Source organism: Engraulis encrasicolus, chromosome 19 (genome assembly GCF_034702125.1).
Source record: "Engraulis encrasicolus isolate BLACKSEA-1 chromosome 19, IST_EnEncr_1.0, whole genome shotgun sequence".
Classification (NCBI taxonomy): Eukaryota; Metazoa; Chordata; class Actinopteri; order Clupeiformes; family Engraulidae; genus Engraulis; species Engraulis encrasicolus.
Window position 1 is genome coordinate 380,616 of NC_085875.1, and position 24,184 is coordinate 404,799.

The 24,184-nt window shown below is 44.1% G+C and overlaps 1 protein-coding gene across 1 annotated transcript; it reads right to left on the reverse strand.

Moving 5' to 3' along the window:
- Nucleotides 1-3,448: 3,448 nt before the first annotated feature.
- slc39a9 (solute carrier family 39 member 9) lies at nucleotides 3,449-20,847 on the reverse strand. The gene is made up of 7 exons (XM_063183414.1): nucleotides 19,996-20,847; nucleotides 18,520-18,628; nucleotides 15,810-16,007; nucleotides 11,705-11,773; nucleotides 8,591-8,676; nucleotides 5,501-5,635; nucleotides 3,449-3,849 (listed from the first exon to the last, which is right to left on the reverse strand). Exons 1-7 carry the CDS (start codon nucleotides 20,089-20,091, stop codon nucleotides 3,601-3,603), a joined length of 942 nt encoding a protein of 313 aa, XP_063039484.1. The 5' UTR covers nucleotides 20,092-20,847; the 3' UTR covers nucleotides 3,449-3,600.
- Between the last annotated feature and the right edge of the window lie 3,337 nt (nucleotides 20,848-24,184).

The window sequence follows — 24,184 nt, forward strand, 5'->3', positions numbered from 1 at the left end:
AAAAGTATGTTACATTGTTTCCCCCCTCTCTCTTTCATAACGTTTTAAGAATTAAAGTGAGAACGACTAGTCAAGTGTAAGCACCTGGTCAATGTGAATAAAACAAAAAATGCTCTTTTGTACAGTATTAAGATATATACACAACTGCTTTGCTCAAGCGATAGTCTTGAGGTATGCTTGCCAAAAAAAAAACCAAACCCAGCCAGTGAGCAATATAGAGAATGGTTTCATCCGTTTCCTTCAATCTTATAAATGAACACATCACTGGAGTTCACCTCCAAGTCGCTCTGAGGAACACTTCTGTACAGAACACACACCATAAGCCACCTTCACAAAATGACGACAGCCACCCCATACCGTGAGTTAATTAAATTAAATAATAAATCCAAAAAAACGTTCTGAACAGAGTGGGTGTATGTAGTCCCATCAGTTGCAATATGCACAGCACATGGATGGACCATGTGTATGTTGTACTCCCATACTGGCTTGATGAGGCAGGCGGCAGGCAGACGTTAGCAAAAGTAACATACAGCAGTGTTAATGTTTACATACACAAATAAACACACAGGCCATCAGCTCCAGGGATCCGTTTCTCGATTCTTGTCGTTGCTAACCGTCTTGAGACCGTCTCACCATTCCCTTGGATTTAGTGGTGAGCGTTGCTGTCGAGAGAGAGTTGAGTTGCTCTTACGAAGGGCGTTGCTACCGTCGTTAGCAAAGACGCTTTCGAGATACGGACCCCAGGAACAGGGGAGCAGGGGTGTATACTAAGAAGAACATGGCTAAGTGATAAACCAGGAAGTGGAAAAACCTGCTAGTAGATGTGCCTGCAGGCTAGGGCTGCACGATATATCGAAAATTGATCGATATCGCGTTATCGCAGCTTGCGATATACGTATCGCAAAAGTTGTGCCCATATCGCAAACAGTTTTTCATTTTTAATAATAGCAAATTTGGTGAGAAGGTTAAAAAATGCATCAAAAATGTTGTCATTTTAAGTTGATGCTGTATATTAGCCATATTTTTTTCCTAATAAAAAATAATGATGGCAATAAAACATTGCTCTCAGCTGTTTTATACATGATAAAGTGTAGAATGGCAAGTAGAGAGGGGAAAATATATGCATATATTAAATATCGCGATTAATATTGATAACCGCAGTATACAGTCATGTTATCGTGTATCGCATATTTTTCTAATATCGTGCAGCCTTACTGCAGGCATCATTCAGTTAAGAAAATGAGGACTACAAGCTCTTCTATTATTAGAGGATTAACCACAAGGCTAACTGGTTTAGAACTGAACTGAACCAGCTTCTTAGGGTACCATCCCCACCACGGGAAGCAGACACAGGTGGACAAAGAGGTTTGGTTATCACAGGCTCAGCAGAGGATGAAAATTTCACAAGATTCAAATATTGTATTCATTTCATTCACAAACACCTGACAGTAACAGTGGATCTGTCAATCTCTGGCCTTAACCGGTTTCCAATAGTACGATGCACACCTTGTTCTCCTTTTAATGCGGCAAGAATTGAACTTTTAATGTTAACTTCAAGTGAAATGTAAAATCCCTAGTATAACTTCACGCTCTTCCATACCAGGAACATTGAAAGGTAACATTAAAAAGGTATCACGTCTGTGCAACATGTCACAAAATGGTAATTTATTTTTTGATGCGTTTGGCATCTCAAGACCTATTTTAATGATCTGAAGAGAAGACTTTGAAAGTGATTTGAAGTCTTGAAGCTGGCTCAAAGGGGCAGTGTGTCACATGGTTTGATCTACACTGTCCAAGTAGTGTGCAGTCGTTAGGGATGCACCGATACCACTTTTTTTGAAAACCGATACAAGTACGAGTACATTAATGTGTGTACTTGCCGATAAATGCATGGCCTTGTTTTTTTCCACCCGTGATATTTTTATTGTCCATTTCCATGTAGATTTAAATGTTAGTAAATGTATGAGGTGGCACTTTTTTCCATGCTGCTTTCAAGTCCACAGAACGTGACAAGATTTTGCATTGTTTTGTGCAATAGCAGTATCGTTCCTGGTATCGGCAACTGCTTGACGAGTACGAGTATAATGAGCAGTATCGGGTGCCGATACCGATACCAGTATCGGTATCGGTGCATCCCTAGCAGTCGTTCTGTGTCAAACCAGAGCTTTGCTTTTCGGTTGAATGTTTTCTTTCAAAAGATATTGAACAACATACTGTATTACACACACCAAGGGCTCGCTCCACTTTGGATATAAATTAAATAGACCTGTGAAATCAAAGATTTCCCTTATGTCACTGCACGTTTTTTGTCGTACGTTTTTTGTTGTTTCTTGTTGTTGTCATGGTCCAATTCAGGAAGTCCAGTGAAGAGAGTGCTAAGTTCTTCAAAATAAAACAAAAGTAAAAACAAAAATAATAAACAAACAGACCAACCAAACAAACATCGAAAAGCAATAGAGAGATTGTTCTGTACTGCATACATGATGTGAAGTTGGTTTGGCCCCATAGTATCAGGGCCGTGATTGGTCACTGTCCGCTTTAAGGGTCTAAGGGTTGAGCCGTGATTGGTCACTGTCCCCCTTTAAGGGTCTAAGGGTCGCCTCGCCGGGGTCACTGACTTCCCTCCCCTCCAACACACACACACACACACATTCATACACACACACACACACACACACACACACACACACACACACACACACACACATTCATACACACACACACACACACACACACATTTCCACACATCCACTCATATACATACATACGACAATGTACACATACAAAGCAAAGCTACAAAGTCCCTTTCACCCTGACAAAGAAAAAAATAAAGGTAAGTAAAGTAAAGGCCAATGAAATGACGAAATGAGCACGAGCAAAACCAGCATGGGAATAGTCACACGACATGCACAGTATGGAGAGAGGGGGCCGGGGGGGGAGAGAGATGCTGACACGTATCGATCTGTCACTTGAATCGCATCGCGCCTGGTCTATTCGTGCGGTAAAGGAGAGGGGGCCGAGGGGGAGAGAGATGCCGACACCAAAGACCACATAGACCGTCTCAGTCTACACTCTTAAGAGAAGTTTTTCCACCAGAAGCACAGCAGGTCAATTCCAACCCAAAACACCCTTGTCTCGTCTCTTCTCGTCTCCTTTATCCATCTTGTCTGGTGGTCATCCAAGCTGGTCTTGGTTGCTGGAGCATCAGTCCTGTTTCTCCGTGTGTGTATCACCCCCATCCCCACCACCCCATCGCCCACCACCTCCAATGGCAACATGAGAAGTAATGTATGGCCTTGAGTCACTAACACGCAAAAACAAGTCCCTCTTTTTCCCCCTTCCACCCACACATCTCCACCCATTCATCCACCCATCAATCACTGTTCATCATCCATCCATCCATCCACCATTGTTCATCATCAATCCATCCATTCATCTATCACTGTTCATCCATCCATTCATCACTGTTCATCCATCCATCTCTCCATCCATCTGTTCATCACTGTTCCTTCATCTCCTCATGTCCCATCCATCCCACTGCAGTGCCTCCCCCAGCTCTCGTCTCGTCTCCTCTCCTCCTCATCCTCTCCTCCGGGTACCTTAGTGCTGGTGTCCAATGGAGAGTACCAGGGGGATGAGGCATCCCAGAACCAGGGCCCCCACCTCCACCTTGCTGAGGCCCCCCCCCTTGCCGTTGGTGCCCCCCACTCCTCCTCCGCCGTGGCTGTGCCCCCCCATGCCCCCCACCTCGGGCAGCACGTGCACCGTGGCCACGTACAGGAAGGTGCCCGCCGAGAAGAGCATGGCCACGCCGGTGGCGTTGACGTCCGACAGGGCCTCCTTACTGCTCTGTAGACCGCAGGGGAGAGGGGGAGATAGAGGGATAGAGGGGGGGAAGAGAGGAGGAGAGGAGGAGAGGAGGAGAGGAGGAGGAAGAGAGGAGGAGGAGGAGAGAAGAGGGGGGAGAGAGAAGAGTGAGGGGGGGAGAAGAGGGGGGAGAGAGAAGAGTGAGGGGGGATAGGCAGGGAGAAGAGGGGGAGAGGAGAGGAGAAGAGAAGGGAGGGGGGGAGAGAGAAGAGGGGGAGAGGAGAGGACAAGAGGGAGAAGAGGGGGAGAGGAGAGAAGAGGGAGGAAGGGGGAGAGAAGAGGGAGAGGGAGAGAAAGAGGGAGAGGGAGAGAAAGAGAGATAGAGAGAGAGAGAAGAGGAAAGAGAGGGAGAGAGAGAAGAGGAAGGGAGGGGGAGAGGGGGGGTTGGGAGAGAGGGAGGGAGGAGAGGTAGAGAAAGAAGAGGGAAGGGGGGAGAGGAAGGAGGAGGGAGAGAAGAGGGAGGGAGGAGAGAGGGAGAGAAGAGAGGGAGAGAGAGAAGAAGGAGGGAGGGGGAGAGGAAGGCAGAGAGGGGGGAGAGAGAGGGGAGGGGGGGGGGAGAAGAGGGAGGGAGGGGGAGAGGGGGGGTTGGGAGAGAGGGAGAAAGATATTTAACACTCATTTATACAGTATAACCTTTTATCAATACAACAATATCAACCAACTCAGACTTGCAGAGGGAGGGAGAGAGAGAGAGAGAGAGAGAGAGAGAGAGAGAGAGAGAGAGAGAGAGAGAGAGAGAGGAGAGGAGGGAGAGAGAGAGAGAGAGAGAGAGAGAGAGAGAGAGAGAGAGACAGACAGAGAGAGAGAGAGACAGACAGACAGACAGAGAAAGAGAGACAGAGAGATGGACCAAGCCAAGCCAGACAGAGAGGGATAAGGCTGGGTGGAGGGGAGAGAAAGAGAGAGAGAGCTAGAGAGAGAGAGTTAGAGAGAGAGAGCTAGAGAGAGAGAGAGAGAGAGAGAGAGAGAGAGAGAGAACGAGAGAGAGAGAGAGAGAGAGAGAGAGAGAGAGAGAGCTATAGAGAGCTATAGAGAGAGAGAGAAAGCAAGCTAGAGAGAGAGAGAGCTATAGAGAGAGAGCGAAAGCTAGAGAAAGTGAGAGAGCTAGAGAAAGATAGAAAGAGAGAGAGAGAGAGAGAGAGAGAGAGAGAGAGAGAGAGAGAGAGAGAGAGAGAGAGAGAGAGAGAGAGAGAGAATGACATAGGGAGAAAGAGACAGAGAAATGGAACAAGCCAAGCCAGACAAAGAGGGGATAATGCTGGGTGGAGGGGAGAGAAAGAGAGAGAGAGAAAGAGAGAGAGCGAAAGCTAGAGAAAGAGAGAGAGCGAAAGCTAGAGAAAGAGAGAGAGCGCGAAAGCTAGAGATAGAGAGAGCGAAAGCTAGAGAGAGAGAGAAAGCTAGAGAGAGAAAGCTATAGAGAAGTGACAGTGTTACCTGGCTGGGGAGAGAGAGAGAGAGAGAGAGAGAGAGAGAGAGAGAGAGAGAGAGAGAGAGAGAAAGCTAGAGAGAGAGAGAAAGCTAGAGAAAGAGAGAGAGAGAAAGCTAGAGAGAGAGAGAAAGCTAGAGAAAGAGAGAGAGAGAAAGCTAGAGAGAGAGAGAGAGAGAGAGTTAGAGATAAGTGCTTGAGTGTTACCTGGCTGAGTCCGAGGAAAGTGAGCATGGCCATGGCAGGGGCTGCCAGGGCGAAGACCAGCAGGTGCTTACGGATACGATTCCTCTCCAGACCAGCATGCATCAGGAACGACACCAGGCCAAACGCCGCCGGCGCCTAGCGCACGAAATAGACAAATAGCTTTTAAAACACACACCAGGCCGAATGCAGCCGGGGCCTAGCGCACGAAATAGACAAATAGCTTTTAAAACACACACCAGGCGGAACGTAGCCAGAGCCTTGCGCACAAGTAGCCTTTTAACACACACCAGGCCAAACGCCGCCAGAGCCTTGCGCACAAGTAGCCTTTTAACACACACCAGGCCGAACGCAGCCGGAGCCTTGCGCACAAGTAGCCTTTTAACACACACCAGGACGAACGCAGCCGGAGCCTTGCGCACAAGTAGCCTTTTAACACACACCAGGCCAAACGCCGCCAGAGCCTTGCGCACAAGTAGCCTTTTAACACACACCAGGCCAAACGCCGCCAGAGCCTTGCGCACAAGTAGCCTTTTAACACACACCAGGACGAACGTGGACGGACTCTAGTAGGGTTGGTCAATTAAACAACCATAGATGTCCTTATCGTGATAGAAAATGGTCTATCATGCCCTATCTTCTGTAATGTTTCTATTGTGATTTTGTGCATTACAACAACTTGTACATTACAACTAATTTTGTACATTACAAACAGACAATATACGATTTAATATATATATTTTTTTAAAATTGTGTCGTCACTATGCACACTCTAAGTTCATATAAAAAAAGAAGTATATAAAGATTCGTTTGAAAGAAATGTAGTTTTACGACATGACACAATAAAGACAAAATAAAGAGATCAACTGAAATACGTAATAGTGGACTACTGTGATGCATATCGTTATTGTGATATAAAGTAATCCAAATCATGGTATATGTTATCGCCCAGCACAAGGGCCTAGTACAGGAAACACACAATTAGGCTTCTAACACAGTGTTTCTTAAGCTTTTTTTAGGCGAGGCACCCTTTCAATTCATGAAAAATTTCAAGGCACCCCAAACCAACAAGCTGTAACATGGCATCGCATCTGATACCACACAAGCTTAGAAAAGTAAGACATTTGGAGACGTCACACGACCTACGTTCGAAGTTGCAGCTGACTGGGGCGACCTATATTTACTTTATTGTGCGTAATTGGCAGATGAAAGATTCCACTGACTAGCATTAACTTATCAATTTAGACAAATATGTATTATATTACATAATTTATTTATCAGCCACGTTTCCCGGCACCCCTGAGGGGGCCCCGCGGCACCCCTGTTGAGAAACACTGCTCTAACACATGCCGTTCCACCACTGGAACGCTGTAATAGTTACTGAGTTCGTTTTACTACAATAGTACAACACCACTGTGACAGCGCACAGGGCCTTTAGTAATACATTATGACTTGCCATTCTGCGAACAGCTAATTTATAACAGGGGCAGAGTCTTAAAGTAATACTGTCCCATTTTTGGAAATAAGCATATTTTACACCTCCCCTTCAGTTAAATAATAGGGTTTTACCGTTATCTTGTACTTTCAACCGTTCTCAGGTTATGGCAGTGCAAATTTGAACTACAAGCCATAAGGGGTGGTGGTGGTTGGGTTTAGAGGAAAAAATTTATAAAAAATTACCAACAAGCTAGCAGTTAACATTGGTTTGGAGGTAAAATTTGCACTGCCATTCCCAGAGAACGGTTGAAAGTATAGGAGAATGGTAAACCCCTATTATTTAACTCAAGTGGGGGGGGGTGTAAAATAATCTTATTTCCAAAAATGGGACAGTATCACTTTAAGGGGTTAAACCAGGGGGAGCGCAGGAAATAGACAAATAAACAAGGGGGCAGTTACTCAACGAAGAAAAATGTAAACAGTTCTAGCACACTAAGACAGTGAAGTGTAACCCATTTAGGTCTAAGACACCTGCTGAGTGCCTAAGCCCTTTTTGGAAAAGGTGCCCTCAGCCTATATGAAAACCTGAATATCCCAGCCTCCGAAGCACATACAAACATGAAACAAGTTGCGTTTTAAAAACTAGGACCTTCATCTTGCATGAGAATGTGTACATTCAACTCTTACATACCCCATTTTGGTAACACTTTATTTTAGGCATACATCTATTAGCACTAATACATACAATGTTAATGCCTGCATAAGTACCTTGTAAGGCATATACTAAGCAAACACTAAGGCCTATTAGGTCCTTACTAAGGTTAAATTGGTAATAAATCCCTTATTGTGCATGAACAAGACATTTGCAAATACATGCCTAACAAATGTTTGATTTTGCTTTGTACATGCCTTACAAGTTACTTATACAGGGACATTGTATGTATTAGTGCTAATAGATGTATCCCTAAAATAAAGTGTTACCAAAAACCCCTTCAAATCTTAAACGCCTGAATGCAGCGTCTATGTCGCTCCAGGTGCCTAGGTCAATGCGGCGTATATGCAGCATCAGGCTTAAATGGGTTCAACAAGATAGTGTTACAGGGCTATTATTTTGTCCCAAGACTCTTCACACAGAGCTGACTGGACCCAGGTAAGTATTGTATTTATTTGAAGTAGGGCTGCAACTAACGATTTGAATAGTCGACTAATCGATATATCTAGTCACGATTAGTCACTAAGTCAAAAAGACTTGCTCCAACTCCCAACAAACCTTCCCGGCCTCTAGCGCAGGGAAGTGACAAACATTCTTACAGCTCACAATGAGTTTTAAATCATGATAGCAGCTTATTTACTCCGAGATACAATGTCCAATTCAAACATACTGGGCAATATTAGGTTTCCAATGTAATAAGGCATTAGTGAAGTAAGTAAAAAACATTTAATCAAATGAAACTATTAGTCGACAATGAAAATTCTAGTCGACAATTTTTTATTAGTCTATTAGTCACGATTAGTCGACTAATCGTTGTAGCCCCATATAGTGAAGTAGTGCTGACATGTTTATTAAAACAGACACAAACTGAAAAGCCTACAGATTAGAAACGTCTGCAATCCATATTTGTTGTCTCTGTGTTTACTCTGTGTTTCCATGGTTACCTTGTGCAGCATGATGGCCACGAACACAATGAGCTGCACGCTGGTCTGGGATGTCGAGGCGGCGGCACCCAAAGCCACGCCGTCAGCTGAAACACACACACGCACGCGCGCGCACGCGCGCACACACACACACACACACACACACACACACACACACACACACACACACACACACACACACACACACACACACACACACACACACACCATTGTTAAGGAGGATTCACAGCTCGCGTAACTGGCAGTAACCTCACTCATACCTCCCTGGCGACGATGGCGTGTGCTCAAAATTACGTCACACCCCCCTCCACAAGCTGCCGCGGCGCGAGGCCGTGCACCCCATTTTTTTGTAACTTGGCATGGTGTGCGTTAACTGTGCAAAGCCCTTTACAGTCCTACGGTCATGTCCTGCTCAAGCCATTGTACCGCTGATTTGCAGACATCTGTGCTGCTGACAGGCTGACAGGCAGACAGACAGACAGACAGACAGACAGACAGACAGGCAGGCAGACAGACATCTGTGCAGACAGGCAGACAGACAGCTGGGTAGACAGAGAGACAGGCAGACAGCTGGGTAGACAGACAGAAAAACAGGCAGACAGACAGGCAGACAGACATCTGTGCTGCTGACAGACAGACAGACAGACAGAAAGACAGACATCTGTGCAGGCAGGCAGACAGACAGCTGGGTAGACAGAGAGACAGGCAGACAGCTGGGTAGACAGACAGACAGGCAGGCAGACAGACAGCTGGGTAGACAGAGAGACAGGCAGACAGCTGGGTAGACAGACAGACAGGCCGACAGCTGGGTAGACAGACAGACAGGCAGGCAGGCAAACAGCTGGGTAGACAGACGGAAAAACAGTCAGAAAGACAGACAGGTAGACATCTGCGCTGAGCGACATATGGGCAGATGGACATGCAGACAGACAGACAGACATCTGGGAAGGCAGGCAGACACAGACAGACAGAGAGAGAAAGACAGACAGACAGACAGACATCTGGGAAGGCAGGCAGACACAGACAGACAGAGAGAGAAAGACAGACGGACAGACAGACATCTGTGCAGGCAGGCAGACAGACATACTGTATGTGCAGGCAGGCAGACAGACATCTGTGCAGGCAGGCAGACAGACATACTGTATGTGCAGGCAGGCAGACAGACAGCTGGGTAGACAGACAGACAGACAGACAGACAGACAGACAGACAGACAGACAGACAGGGGCAGGCAGGTAGACAGACAGACAGACAGACAGACAGGGGCAGGCAGGTAGACAGACAGACAGACAGGGGCAGGCAGGTAGACAGACAGACAGACAGACAGGCAGACAGACAGGATGACAGACAGACTGACAGTGCAGGCAGGCAGGCAGACAGACAGACAGGAAGACAGACAGACTGACAGTGCAGGCAGGCAGGCAAACAGCTGGGTAGACAGACAGACAGACATCTGGGTAGACAGACGGAAACATAGTCAGAAAGACAGACAGACAGACATCTGCGCTGACAGACAGATGGGTAGATGGACATGCAGACAGACTGACAGAGAAAGGGACAAACAGCTGGATAGACAGAGACATCTGTGCTGACAGACAGGCTGGCAGCTGAGTAGAAAGACAGATGGACATCTGTGCTGACAGACAGACAGGCAGCTGGGTGGGTAGACAGACAGACAGACAGACAGGCAGGCAAACAGACAGAGAGAAAGACAGACAGACTGACAGTGCAGCCATGCAGGCAGACAGACAGACAGACAGACAGACAGACAGCTTTGCTGAAAGACAGATAATGGTATTCATTCCAATTATAGGTCCAACTACATTGTCATAGCAGCCATGTAAAACTGTCAGCAAAGACAAATACAGATAGTGTTTCTGTTTCCTGCAGAGTTCTCATTCCTCAAGGTGGTGGAGGGTTTGGCTGATATCAGAGATACGCGTTCATCACTGGTGGACACACTGGACACTGTTGTGCAGTTTCATATTCAATAGGACATAGAAATCTCTAAAAAATACCTTCTCTGGTATTTAGTGAATTAAATACCTTCACTACACAAAATATTTGTGCAGTGAAGGTATTTTTAAGGTGGTAGGCGTTTGTTAGCAAGGTGGCCGCCTTAACAATAAAGCACAGTGGGAAAACCTGAATACAGATATGGAGTGCTATTGAGTATTCACCACGGGTTTAAGACCAGAGACAGATGATTGCCAGTGGATCTGATAGCACCAGATGTATCAGGCTTATACAATACTGCAGCAGACGGACAAAGAATATATGTTACATCACTCCTAGAGAGACTTTTGGCTTTCATTTGTCAAACATCGGCATCAGGGGGGTGGGGTGGGGCGGGGGGCAATAGTAGAGGTCATTTTCTGGGTAATTCTCAACAATCTTTGCAAGCATTCTTAACAAAACTACAAGTTTTGCTTGCATTCACTCACTGGCCATGTTTTCTTATTTTAATTGCCATGAGAACGAAATTATGGGACAAATGCATCCACCATTAAGAATAGTGTTTCCCAACGGGGGCTCTACAGCCCCCCAGGGGGCGTTGGGGAGCCCTAGAGGGGGCATTAAGAAGGATACAACTGAGAGGGGGTGGTGCTTACTTGCAATGAAGTTGCATTAGTCCATTTCATGTTTTAATAGTAAGGGGGTGCGTAGGCAGGCTTATGAGGAAGTCGAGGGGACGTTGGGAGGCTTATGAAGAGGTCACAGCCAGGGCATTTTTTTTTTTTTTATATCTTAGGATTCTCCTAAAGAAACCAAGGAGTACTAGAGCAAGTGGGTTATTCTGCAAATTTGGTCTAACTACTTTTATGGCACTCTTCAGAAATCTTACCTTTAAGTTCATGAGCAGGCTTGATTGTGCAAAAAATGAGCTTATTGCTCAATTGGTTGATCCAAGTCGTAGCTCTGTAAGATATATGTCTACTATCTGGGAACACTGGCATGAATGCCTTCACTAGCTTCCCTTTTTATTGCATGTGTATTTCATTGTGTTGTTGATGTGTGTATTGTAATGTGTCCAATGTGGGCCCTGAGCCTGTAATAAAGTTTATATAAAAAAGGTTGAAAACTACTGATTTGGATCAATAACAGAAGGCAAATACCTGCAGCGTGGACGACCAGGCCCAGCGTGGTGGTGATCTTGGAGGTCATGACTCGTGCTGATTCGGGATCTGTGGGGACAGAGGAGAGGGGTTAGTTTTAGTCACTTCAGTAGAGTAGAGTAGAGTAGAGTAGAGTAACTTTATTAATCCCCGGGGGAAATTCAGGTATCCAGTAGCTTACATAAATACATAAATAAACAAATGCCCACATGGACATTTCAAGACACAAATAACACAGGAATAGTCAGGGAGGGTAACATAAAAATAAAAATAGTTTAGATAAAGAATGTGAAAAAGTAATATGTAAAAAATGTAAACAATGTAAAAAGGTAATTGTGCAAAAAGACATTCTGTGAGTTGGGATAGACCATGTGCAGAAAACATACTCTGTCAGTTAAGGTACACAGTCTTAACATGACCAGTGTTGACAGATACATCTATCTGTCAGATAAAGACCCATTTATACCCTACGGTAATTACGGAAACGGACGCTTTCACCCTGTTACGGAGGTCGTTTCATCCGTCAGTTTGTCCGTTGGTCAAGTGCTTAGCAATCCGTTGACTACGGATGAAACAGATTTTTTAGGGTTTTTTACAGTGAAAAAGACACTAATTCACAAAAACTCAACGAAGAAGAGAAGTATTTCACATCTAGAAACGATACAAATAGTTAATTAAATAACCTGTGAGTTTGTGAAGGGCATATTTCCACTACCATGCAAGCCAAGCTACAAACATGGCTCATTTGTTTACATTTGGGCTCGGAGGACGTTTGTTTTCCCATCAACAAACTTAAATGGCCAGCATTAAACCTCCTGGATTTGTTTTAACATCATTACACAAATCTTAAAGTTGTTTCAGTGCGTCATCTCCGTGAATCCTAGGTCTAGCTATTTTATTTGGGCTAAATAATTTGTAAAACGAACACAAATCTGCCACAGCAACTGTCCATTCGTAGCCAACCGACTCTGCCCTCTAGAGGATTTATTATGTAACATTAATTGTACGGACGGAGGTATGAATGCAACTCCAGTAGCAACGGTTGGCCCGGAAAGACGAATTTCACCCAGTTCCATAGGGTATACAAAGGCCTTAAGGCAATCAGAGTCCAAACAGTACTGTTAAAAAGTGATGCTGAAAAGTTGGTTTGAGGTCAAAGGTCAAGAGAGTAAAGGTTATGAGATTAAAGCATTTAAAGAGAAATGTGTTTAGACTTTCTTATGTCATCTTCAGGCGAAAAAACAAAAAAAAACAATTTCAGTAAAGAAGCACCAGCAGGACCCAGATACTAACACGTTTACTTTAGATAAAATATGTCACTTCACAGATAAGGCAGAGGGCTTCCTTTTTGTCACTTCACAGATAAGGCAGAGGGCTTCCTTTTTGTCACTTCGAGGAGAGGGGTTCAATTTTGTCACTTCACAGATAAGGCATTCAGAGTCCATAGTCCATACAGTACTGTACTGTTAAAAAGTGATGCAGAGAAGTTGGCTCGAGGTCAAAGGTCAAGAGAGTAAAGGTTATGAGATTAAAGCATTTAAAGAAAAAGGTGTTTCGTCTTCTTCAGGCGAAAAAAAACAAACAAATAAACAAATTTCCCTAAAGAGGACGAACCAGCAAGATCCAAACACTACCTTCTTTTCTTTAGATAAAATTAGAGATGTACAGGATCCAAGATCCGGTTCCGGATCCGGCAGGATAATAGGGATTTTCACAGGATCCGGATCTTAAGCAGTGGATCCGGTATCCGGCAGTTACCTAAAAATCAGGATCTGGGGCATCTCTACTTTTTACGTAGCCTAGGCTTTTCAGTCAGTCTTTCACAACCCCAATCGCTGCATGGAGTGAAAGCCCTTTGGAAGCAACCGTTTAAGGCAGTGTAGAGTAGAGTAGAGTAGAGTAGAGTACTTGTATTAATCCCGAAGGAAATTAAGGTGTCTGTCAGCTTACATAAATACACAAATCCAAACATACACAAAGAACTTATACACATAAATGTACATTACAGTAAAAGTATATCGCCATTCTCTCTCTCTCTCTCTCTCTCTCTCTCTCTCATATACACACACACACACACACACACACACACACACACACACACACACACACACACACACACACACACACACACACACACACACGGTCCTTGTAGGGCATCATGTTGCATACATACACACAAAAAGTCAAGATAAACGTGTTCAGTACACATAAAAGAGCCAAAGTAGTTCTAATTATTGTGCATTGTAGAAGTCCCTCAGGTTAATTAAAAATAATAAAAAAAAATAAAAAAATTTTTTTTTTTAAAAGGTTGAGATAGTCCAGTAAGAATAAAAATGCAAAAGTTAAGTAGTTAAGTTAAGTTAAGTTAAGTGTGGCAGTAAGCCAATGAGTCTTAAAAATAGTTTGCGCCAACGTAATACAAAGGGTCTACATATGCGAGTTGGCTATGTGTTTCAACCCTTTCGTAGGATTCGGTATCCGGTTCCGGATCCAGCAGGATCTTAAGCAGTGGATCCGGTATCCGGCAGGATCCTAAAAATCAGGATCCGGTGCATCTCTACTTTAGATAAAATACATGGTAATCTTGCACAATTTTACTCTCTTTGGTTGAGACAGAGAGTAACTTTGTGTAAACATTGCATCATTGCCGTGTATGAGCTACCCTGTAAGTCCAGCAAAATCAGTGCACAGACTACCTCTCCCACAACACTTCCTATGCCCGTCTATCTATGTAACCTCAGGTGGTCCTGCGCTACTTCCGCACTCGGGGCTCGAACCCGCCACCTATCGGTCAACGCTCCCATTCATGCATGAGAGGCCCCGAGAGGCAGATACCGTATGACACTGTATTCAGGGTTCCCACTCTAATTCAGATATAGAATTCCATGACTTTCCAAACCCGAAAAGCAGAATTTCCATGACCACCTCCGTAAAAAAAATAATGTAAATTTGTTTTTTTTTAAAAAAGTGTGAAAACGTCGACACCGAGCCACCGCCAGACTTCAGTGGGCTCATTGCACATTACAGCGTGAAACCAACCCCTCTCTGGCTAAGCGTTGTAGTATAACTACTAAGAAACAATGTTATACACGAAACAAAGAAAGTTTTTGCTTCTACACAACTGTTAAGAAAATTCCATGATATTCCATGACTGTGCATGCAAAATGGCAAAATTCCATGACTTTCCATGACTGGAAAAACTTTTATGAAATTCCATGATATTCCAGAAATTCCATGACCCGTGGGAACCCTGTGTATGACACTGTATTAACGTTCCACGTCAAACTCTGTTGGTTGGCATCCGTTACATCAGTCATTCTCAAAGTGTGGTCCGGGGACCACTGGTGGTCCGCGACAGAGCTCAGGTGGTCCGCGAGGGGATTTCTACTTTCCCAAGACAAGCTAGCAGGCTATATTTCTAATATAATTACAAAGCTGAACATAGCTGAAATCTTGTTTTGTGAATAAATTAATTTTTTATGTGAATAAAAACAATCTGCATTGAAATTAACTATGTCAAATTAGCACCCATCTATCAATTCAGTTGACAGGTGGTCCCTGACCATTTTCGGGGGGACAAAGAGGTCCTCGGTCTGAAAAAGTCTGAGAAACAATGCGTTACATCAACCAGTTTGCTTGGTCCGGCATGCAGACAACTTCTTCCAGAACACTTCCTAATCTATTTCTCTATATTTCTCATTACTAGTAGGCCGCTTTGTCTTGTGTAGTGTGTCTCTGAGCCCACCGTCGCTGCTGTGTGAGGATTCGATCTGGTCTACGAGCAGGATGAAACCTGAATTGTAATAATTATGCAAAAAGCAATTAAGGCGATATATTGTGCAGCCCTACTTAGTAATTTAACAGGCTGCCAAACCCACCACCTCCACTTGGCGGCCATCTTTGCCGACACCTCGAGCCAGCTATTTCGGGGCACCTATTTCTCTATATTTCTCATTTCTATGGACGCTTTTTTAAAGGGGTATGCCAATTTACCACCTTTATAAACCCCACCCAACGATTTTAACTATATTAAGTCCCAAAATAGTGGCATACCCCTTTAAGCGTTTCGTTTAGTTTCGTTTCGAGTAGTGTGTCAGTGACCCACCGTCGCTGCTGTGCATGTGCGAGGAGCCGATCTGGTCCACGAGCAGCATGAAGACGAAGCCCAGCACGAGGGAGACCCCGATGTAGGCGTGCAGCTGCTCGTGGCCCCCGTGCTCGTGGGCCCCGGACGCCGCCTCCACCGCCACCTTGGCCTCAGACACCTCCGCCTCCGCACCGTGCCCGCCGTGGTGGTGCGCTCCTGGCAAAGGAAGCACAGAGGAAATAGGGTCAGCAAGCCAAAATGACAGTTGGAGTAGTGTGGTCCCGCTAAAACAGGGGTGGGGAACCTATGTCTCGAGGCCGTTTTATCCGGCCCCCGATATTATTTTAATGTTATGCAGCTTCACATTAAATATGACATGACACAGACACCTCCGCCTCTGCACTGTGCCCCTGGCAAAGGAAGCACAGAGGAAATAGGTCAGCAAGCCAAAAATGACAATTGGAGTAGTGTGGTCTGGTGGAGGTAAGACAGGAAACGTGTTAATCGTTTTGCACACCTCAGCTGACAGGTGCGTCGGAGATGGCCCATGGGTCACTCAGCAAACAAATTGAAAGGACCGAAACGTCATGTGGTAAAGAAAACAGTAAAATGGTCAGTGTGCGGGAGTTTTCTCAAATTGTTTGCAAATGTAGGATAGAAGAAATAGGTTATTTATCAATACAAAATGAAAACTGATGTGTTCCTGCAAAAGCTAAGGTCAAAATATACTGAGCAATAATAAAATGGCATACAATTCGCAGGAATGCTCCCTCGACCTCATCATAAGCCTGCCAATGCCCCCTCGACCTCATCATAAGCCTGCCAATGCCCCCTCGACCTCATCATAAGCCTGCCAATGCCCCCTTGACCTCATCACAAGCCTGCCAATGCCCCCCCTCCCTAGTATTCAAAAAATGAAATTAGCTTAGTCTATCTACTCTTATTTTAAACATTACTCTTAGCTGATTCTTTTATCCAAAGCGACTTACAGATATTACAAGGCAGTGGTTACAGTCCCAGGAGCAGTGTGGGGATAGGGAATAGTAAGGGGTTGGTAAGGGTGGGGATTGAACCTGCAACCCTGTGATCTACAGGCCAATTCTCTAACCATTACACCACGGCTGCTCTTGAAATATACATGTACCTACTGTAGTTCAAATGACTCTTGCAATTACAAACTAGGAACCACTTTTTGGAAAACCGATACAAGTACGAGTACAAGTACATTAATGTGCGTACTTGCCGACACCGAGTACCGATACCGATACCAATACCTTTTACCACCAAAATACAATGAAAATAAATGCATGGCCTTGTTTTTTTCCACCTGTGATATTTTTATTGTCCATTTCCATGTAGATTTAAATGTTAGTAAATGTATGGTGGCACTTTTTTTCCATGCTGCTTTCAAATCCACAGAATGTGACAAGATTTTGCATTGTTTTGTGTAGTAGCAGTTAATCGCTTCTGGTATTGTCAAGTGCTTGACGAGTACGAGTACGAGTATAATGAGCAGTATCGGGTGTCGATACCGATACCAGTATCGGTATTGGTGCATCCCTATTACAAACCATGCAAATGTAGAAGGCTAATCTAATGGTTGGGAAGTTAGCTTCAGGATCTAGAGATTACAGGGCTGACTCTTCTGCCATTGTGAGAAAAATGTGGGTGGGGACTGGAGGTCTGGAGAAAAAAAAAAACCTGCAACATCTTTGCTTACCCACAATTGAGGTGCACTTGCGCAAGGCATCTAACGGCACTTTGCTTAACAGGTTTTGGAGCATTCAGCCTGCCCTGCATCGACCTCGCTATACTGTGAGTGAGTCATTCTCAAAAGGACTTTGTAGCGCACGTAGGAAATGTAGCGTAAAAGCCCTGCCTTCCAATCCCATTAAGGCCTCATTGAAACAGCACAATAAAGCACGGGGGCAAACTACAGGCTGTCATTGATCAACGTCAAGATGTATCAAAATGACATGGCAGCCATTGCTTAATTAGACTTGTCATTAATCTGGGATACATTTCTCAAAACCAAAGTTGCTTACTACATTAGCTACTTTGTTGTTTTCAATGCATTTTCCCATTGGCAACTACCGAAGTTGCTAACAGATTAACAACTTCTCTTTTGAGAAATGCACACCAGAGTTGTATCGAAACCCTCAGACGTCCGATGAAGGGCTGAAAGACTTGGGACTCCTGAAAGTTTAAACACAAACTGTACTGTAGTGTAGTAGGACCTTTCCAGTGTGCTGTTTGTCTTCTTCAAAGTTTTTTTTCCCCCTCTTTTGATCGTGTACAATTACGTACATACATAGACGTGTAATGCACGGCTTGACATTTACTTAACTTTATAAAAGCCATTGTGGGTAGTGGTCTTCACGTGGCACTAGCCATTTAGCCTTTTTAGTAGCCACCGTTATGTTTCCAGTTTTTTCTTTAACATGAAACGTCTAGGCTCAAAAGACGAAATTCTAAAGCAGGAAGATCCTGACCTCAAATAGCCTATAAACATTTATTGCACAAGGGAAAAACAACAGAACATTATAGGAGACTGCAATTTGCCAACCCGCCAAAATGGGTAGTGACAGTAACATTATTCCAAGCCACAGCCAAGTTATGCCAGCATTTGGCCAGTTGGCAGGTGCCAGTGCCAGTGTCAAGGCCTTGTGTGATGATTAAAACCTTGAACAAAACCTTTTAACATAAATATTTGTAGATAAAAACCCACCTTCCAAGACTTCCTCATAGAGTGCGTGGACGCCTTCGGGGATGATGACAGCCAAGGCTGTTCCACACAGCAGCCCTGCACCGAGCACGGTGACCAGCTTTAGTTTCTCCTGGGGGGGGGGAAGCAGTGCTTTACATTACATTACATTACATTACATTACACTTAGTTGTCGCTTCTATCTCTCCTGGGGGGGGAATGGTTGCTTTACATTACACTCAGGCATGGCTTCACTCTCTCCTGTGGGGGGAAGCAATGTTTTAGTTACATTACATTACATTACATTACAATACACTCAGTCATCCTGTCTTCTCTCTCTCCTGTCTTCAAGGGTGAAATATGAAAGTAAGAATCTTGATGAATAGCACATTTGAAAAAAAAAACCCTTTTTGGCCACTGTTTGGCTACTGTTAAGCTACCATCACCACCGTAACATGAGGCTTTATTATGATGTTATTGGGTCATATTTTAAACCATTACTTTGTAGAGGCCTATGCTTTGTCACTGGGTAAAAATGAGGTAAGCAGACTGGGTTTTAGTTACATTAATCAGTCGACACTTTCATCCAAAGTGACTTAGTTCGAGCTATTTAGGTACAGGATATTGGTTACAGTCCCTAGAGCAATGTGGGGTTAGGTGCCTTACTCAAGGCCACTTCGGCCATTATCTACTGGTTGGGGAGGGTGGAATATGAACCCATGACGCTTTGATCAGGTCTGTAACCTTTAAGCACAAACACACAACTGGACTTATGTTCAGAGCCTGAAAGGTGTCGTGTCACGTTATTGAATTGTTTCTTGCTCCGAAAAGAGGTCCATATTTAGGAATGAATGTCACCACATATAGAAATGTTGTCCATCCAAACCCAACTCAATGTAAAATGTGCACGTATAGAATTGGCAGCCCCAACATGACTGAAAATGACGTGTTCTGAATAAACGTAACACAGACATTGTGAAATGCAGACAAGTTATGCAGGGCTTTGCACTACTGTTTAATCAGTGTGCCTGCGTAGTAGTTCACGAGATAAAGAGTTATTTGGTTCTTGATATGGGATCCTCCTGGTTTAGTTTGGCCAACTTCGGGTATTTAGGCTACGGGCGAGATACCAGCGCCATTACATAACATGACATCACAAAGTACTCTTGACCCCTTGATGCAATTCCCAACTAACCTCGACAGCTGTATCTTTATCGGGTACTACATGGCAGTTCAAATATAACCTGATATCATTTGATTAGGAGTTGTGTCAAATTAACCCCCAACTCCATCTTTCTTTTTGCATGTGTTAATCTTGTGAAGCACAGTTGCACCTGTGTATGAAATGCGCTATACAAATAAACTTGCCTCCCCTTGCATGTATGCCACATATTACTTACAAACTAGCGTTGGGGCCTACTTGACACGTTTTAAAGACAGTAAAAAAAGATGAGCTACTTCCCAACATTGTTGTCTCAATGAGTGGTAGTCCATACTCACCTCAGAGAAATTGACAGCCAAAGGAATGGTCCCAGCAACGTAACATCCCACTAACATTGCCAGCGACAGCAGACTGATCGAGCTAAAGTCATCCATTGTAGCGGTCGGTGGTTCAAGGTAGTAAATTAGACTGGTAGCACTAAAATTTACCCTTTAAAAAGAAAGGTAGTGAAGACCACAGTTCAAAGTTCTACAGATTTTATCATTGCCAGATTGGTTCCGCTAGTAAATTTAGATGCAAGCGAGCCGACGCCGAAATTGTCACAATTATTAAAAGGATCCAATTAATTCACAAACACGAGTATCAAAACCGTTGACCAGTGTAAAACAGCTGATTGTTCAAGACGTGCTCGGTTTGTTTATGTTGTGCTATCGTAGTTGGTTGCTGAACCGTGTGCAAGCTATCTAGCTACATTGACAAACTAACGTTCCCATAACTTGTAAACTACACAAGTCCAAGTAGCAGGGTTTTGGGTAGATGGGTTAGGTAAACATCAATACTTGACAGTCGTGAATATCCAGTTCTTCAAAAATTACACCGTCCACCAACACGGAAACCCATCATCCCACTCTTTGTATGCTAACCGTCTGTTTAGCCACGTTCAATGGTCCCCTTGCCACAGTGGCAAAAAATACGCCAGATAACGTTAGCTAGCCTGCCGAGTTAGCTCTGTCCCGTCTGATGTAGAAGCGGACATTGACGGATTGGCGATTAATAAACGCAAACAAAATGCCCGTGAAAAAATAATTTTAGAGCTGTCAGTCAAACTATAAGCAGCTCGCCAATAAATCTTCAGTAGTTGTGCCGTTTCTGGCTAACTGACGGGTTGACTAGCAGTTTACATTCCGTTCAGGAGCAACTGCAATGAGTTCTGGGATACTTCCGCTGTTCAACATCCGTTTTCCCCAAAGGCTTTCAAAATTAAAGCACTAATACTACATATTTTACATCTACATTATTTTTTCAACATTGCAGTTTCATCAAGTTGCAACCAGGTGAAAGGCAATTCTGAATTGCTATATTATATGGGCTATCATTGCATAGTGAAGTGGTTCTCAAACTTTTTGTGTGAAGTAGGCCTACCACCTGAGAAAATATAGAGCTCTCAGAGTACCACCTTGACAACCAACATTAGAATATCGCAGTAAAGGCCTTCCATATTCACTTTTGCCAGTCAATACAAGAGAGGTAATGGCATCAACAGCTACGGTCACATCCAGTGCAAGTTTGTTTTTTAATTTCTTGCTTGCCTAGTAGGCCTATTATTCGGCATTATGTTTTCAGATTCACACAATTCAATAGCCTATAGGCCTATTACAAAATGTGAGACCAAAGAGACATTTTCAACTGCAACAACTTGATCAGCCAAAAAATTACAATTCTTCCAAGTAGGCTACCACCAGAGATGTCTCAAGTGCCACCAGTGGTAGGCTACGCGTAGGCCTACCACAGTTTGAGCACCACTGGCATAGTGAGTTTAGAGAAGGTGAAAGAGTTTCGAATGAGAGACAATTTTGCTTTTGTGAAAAGTAGTGTTGCACCGATACCGATACCCGCTATTGGCCCCCCAGCCACGGCGGGCCCTAGCCTATCCACCATATTGACACGGTTTTAAGATACTGTAGGCTATTATACATATATGGTGGACATCAAGGTTCACTTTCACTTAAGATAGGCTATGTCATTCTTTTGAAATTCAGAGGAGTAGATGTGTGCACATCCCACCCGATGGGCCAGGTGCAGGACAATGAGAGTAAATCCAAGTGAAAAAGAAGTCCGCGACACTGCTTGTCTACTGTGTATTTAATAGAGCAACGTTTCGACCTTCAGGTCTTCATCAGACAAAGCACCCTTTGTCTGATGAAGACCTGAAGGTCGAAACGTTGCTCTATTAAATACACAGTAGACAAGCAGTGTCGCGGACTTCTTTTTCACTTGCATTTCTTTTCAAAGCCAGCCAAATCAGAATCGAAATCATAAGGTGCCACAAAGCTGATTCATGTTTTGTCATCACTAGGCCTAACGGTAGGGACACATAGGAGGCGAAGCCAGCGAAGCGAAGAGAGGCGAAATCCAACCGTCATCAGGTCGTCGCGGCGAATCAAATGGAATGGAACAGTTATGTTGTTGATTTGATTGGGCCGCGGCAGGCTCCTCATTTGCATAACATTAAACTTTCTTTGATAATTTCGCTTCGCTTCGCCCCTGTTCGCTTGCTTTCGCTTGCCATCGATGAATGGCAAAGTTCGCAAATTCGCTTGTATGTGTCCCTACCGTAAGGGTTTTAGAGGACTTTTCCCCAGGCCCGGTCAAAGCTGTCAGCTGCCCTGCCCCACTAACACGGGGTCGTGCCACATATTTGCTTGCTCTGCTCCCACTTTCACAATTAAATATAGTTGGTGCATTCCTAATAATAAACCCATTACAGAAAACATCATCTTTATAAACATTGTAAAGAAGAAAAGGATAACTCAGTCACAGCCCTCCATCAGTCGACCATTTTCATACCATGCCCAAACAGCAGGTAACACATGGACATAGGCCTATGGACTAATTCTGCTATAGGCCTACCGTAGTCTAGTGGGAGGCACTTCCCCATTGGCAATGTTTGGCTCTTTTTTGGCCTATTTTGGCTTAGTTAAGTCATTCATTTTTTGAAAAAGTATTAATTTTGTTATGCTATACTTTCCCTGCCAACCTGCTGTGGACACCCTGGCATCCCCTCGCGGCCCCCCAGGGGTCCCTGGCCCCCACTTTGAAAACCCCTGCACTAGTAGTGTAGCCTTCTCAAGACCTGAGGACTATGCTTTCCCCTAGTGGTGAAAATGTGTCACTGCATGACCAGTGTTGCCCATATGATGATGACGATGCTGCAGCAGCCCAAATGGTGAAGAAGAAGAAGAAGAAGAAGAAGAAGAAGAAGAAGAAGAAGAAGAAGAAGAAGAAGAAGAAGAAGAAGAAGAAGAAGAAGAAGATGATGATGAGGTAACACTTTATTTTCAGGGATACATCTATTAGCACTAATACATACAATGTTAATGCCTGCATATGTAACTTGTAAGGCATGTACTAAGCAAATGCTAAAGCCTATTAGGTCCTTACTGAGGTTAAATTGGTAATAAATCCCTTATCGTGCATGAACAAGACGTTTGCGAATACATGCCTAACAAATGTTTGATTTTGCTTTGTACATGCCTTACAAGTTACTTATACAGGGACATTGTATGTATTAGTGCTAATAGATGTATCCCTAAAATAAAGTGTTACCGAAGAGGATAATGGTGATGATGATGATTATACTAATGACAATGTAAAAAATCCTTGATATTGTTTTATTGAATTTGTTTAAAAGTATTATTGTAATTTGCAGCTCGAACAAAATAAACTACAACATGGATTAAAATAAATGACACAAGGAATTATGAAACAGTTCAGCTTGTAGAAAATAGTCATTCATTAAAAAAATAACTATGACATGGCAAACAATATAAAGCAAGTTATACAAATGTACAATATTACGCACACGCTTGCACACACACACACACACGCACACACACACACACACACACACACACACACACACACACACACACACACACACACACACACACACACACACACACACACACACAGGAGAGGGGTGTATGTTGAGTTCAGACGTTTTCAGTCTTCAGCCTCCAGCCTCCTCCACGTCATCATAGACGTTTTCATCTCCAATGTCCTGCATTTCCATCTCCTGACCACCAGGGGTCCTCGCTCCTGCTCTGCTCCTCAGCTTGAGCCAGATCACAGCAGCCACCAGCCCCAGCAGCACACAGCCCAGCAGTAGACCGTACGCACCGTAGAACGGAGTGTGCACCCCAAACGGATCCCTGTACACCAGGCGGATGCTCCCCTCATGACAAACAAATTCATCGTCCGAATATGGTTGTGGTGGTGGTGGTGGTGACCCTTTTGTGACTCTCCATGTGTACACGCCACTGTCCTCTGCCGTGAGGTTGGAGATGTTCAGAGACGTGCTGGAGTTGAAGACAGTCACTCTGCCCATCAGATCCTCAGGCATGATATGCACATCATTCACATCATAGAAACTGACAAAATCTTTGTCCATAGATTCTATAATCAGCATCTGTGGATGTAGCCCTTTCTGACGGAACCACTGAACCCTATACAAAGTCTCAGAGTCAT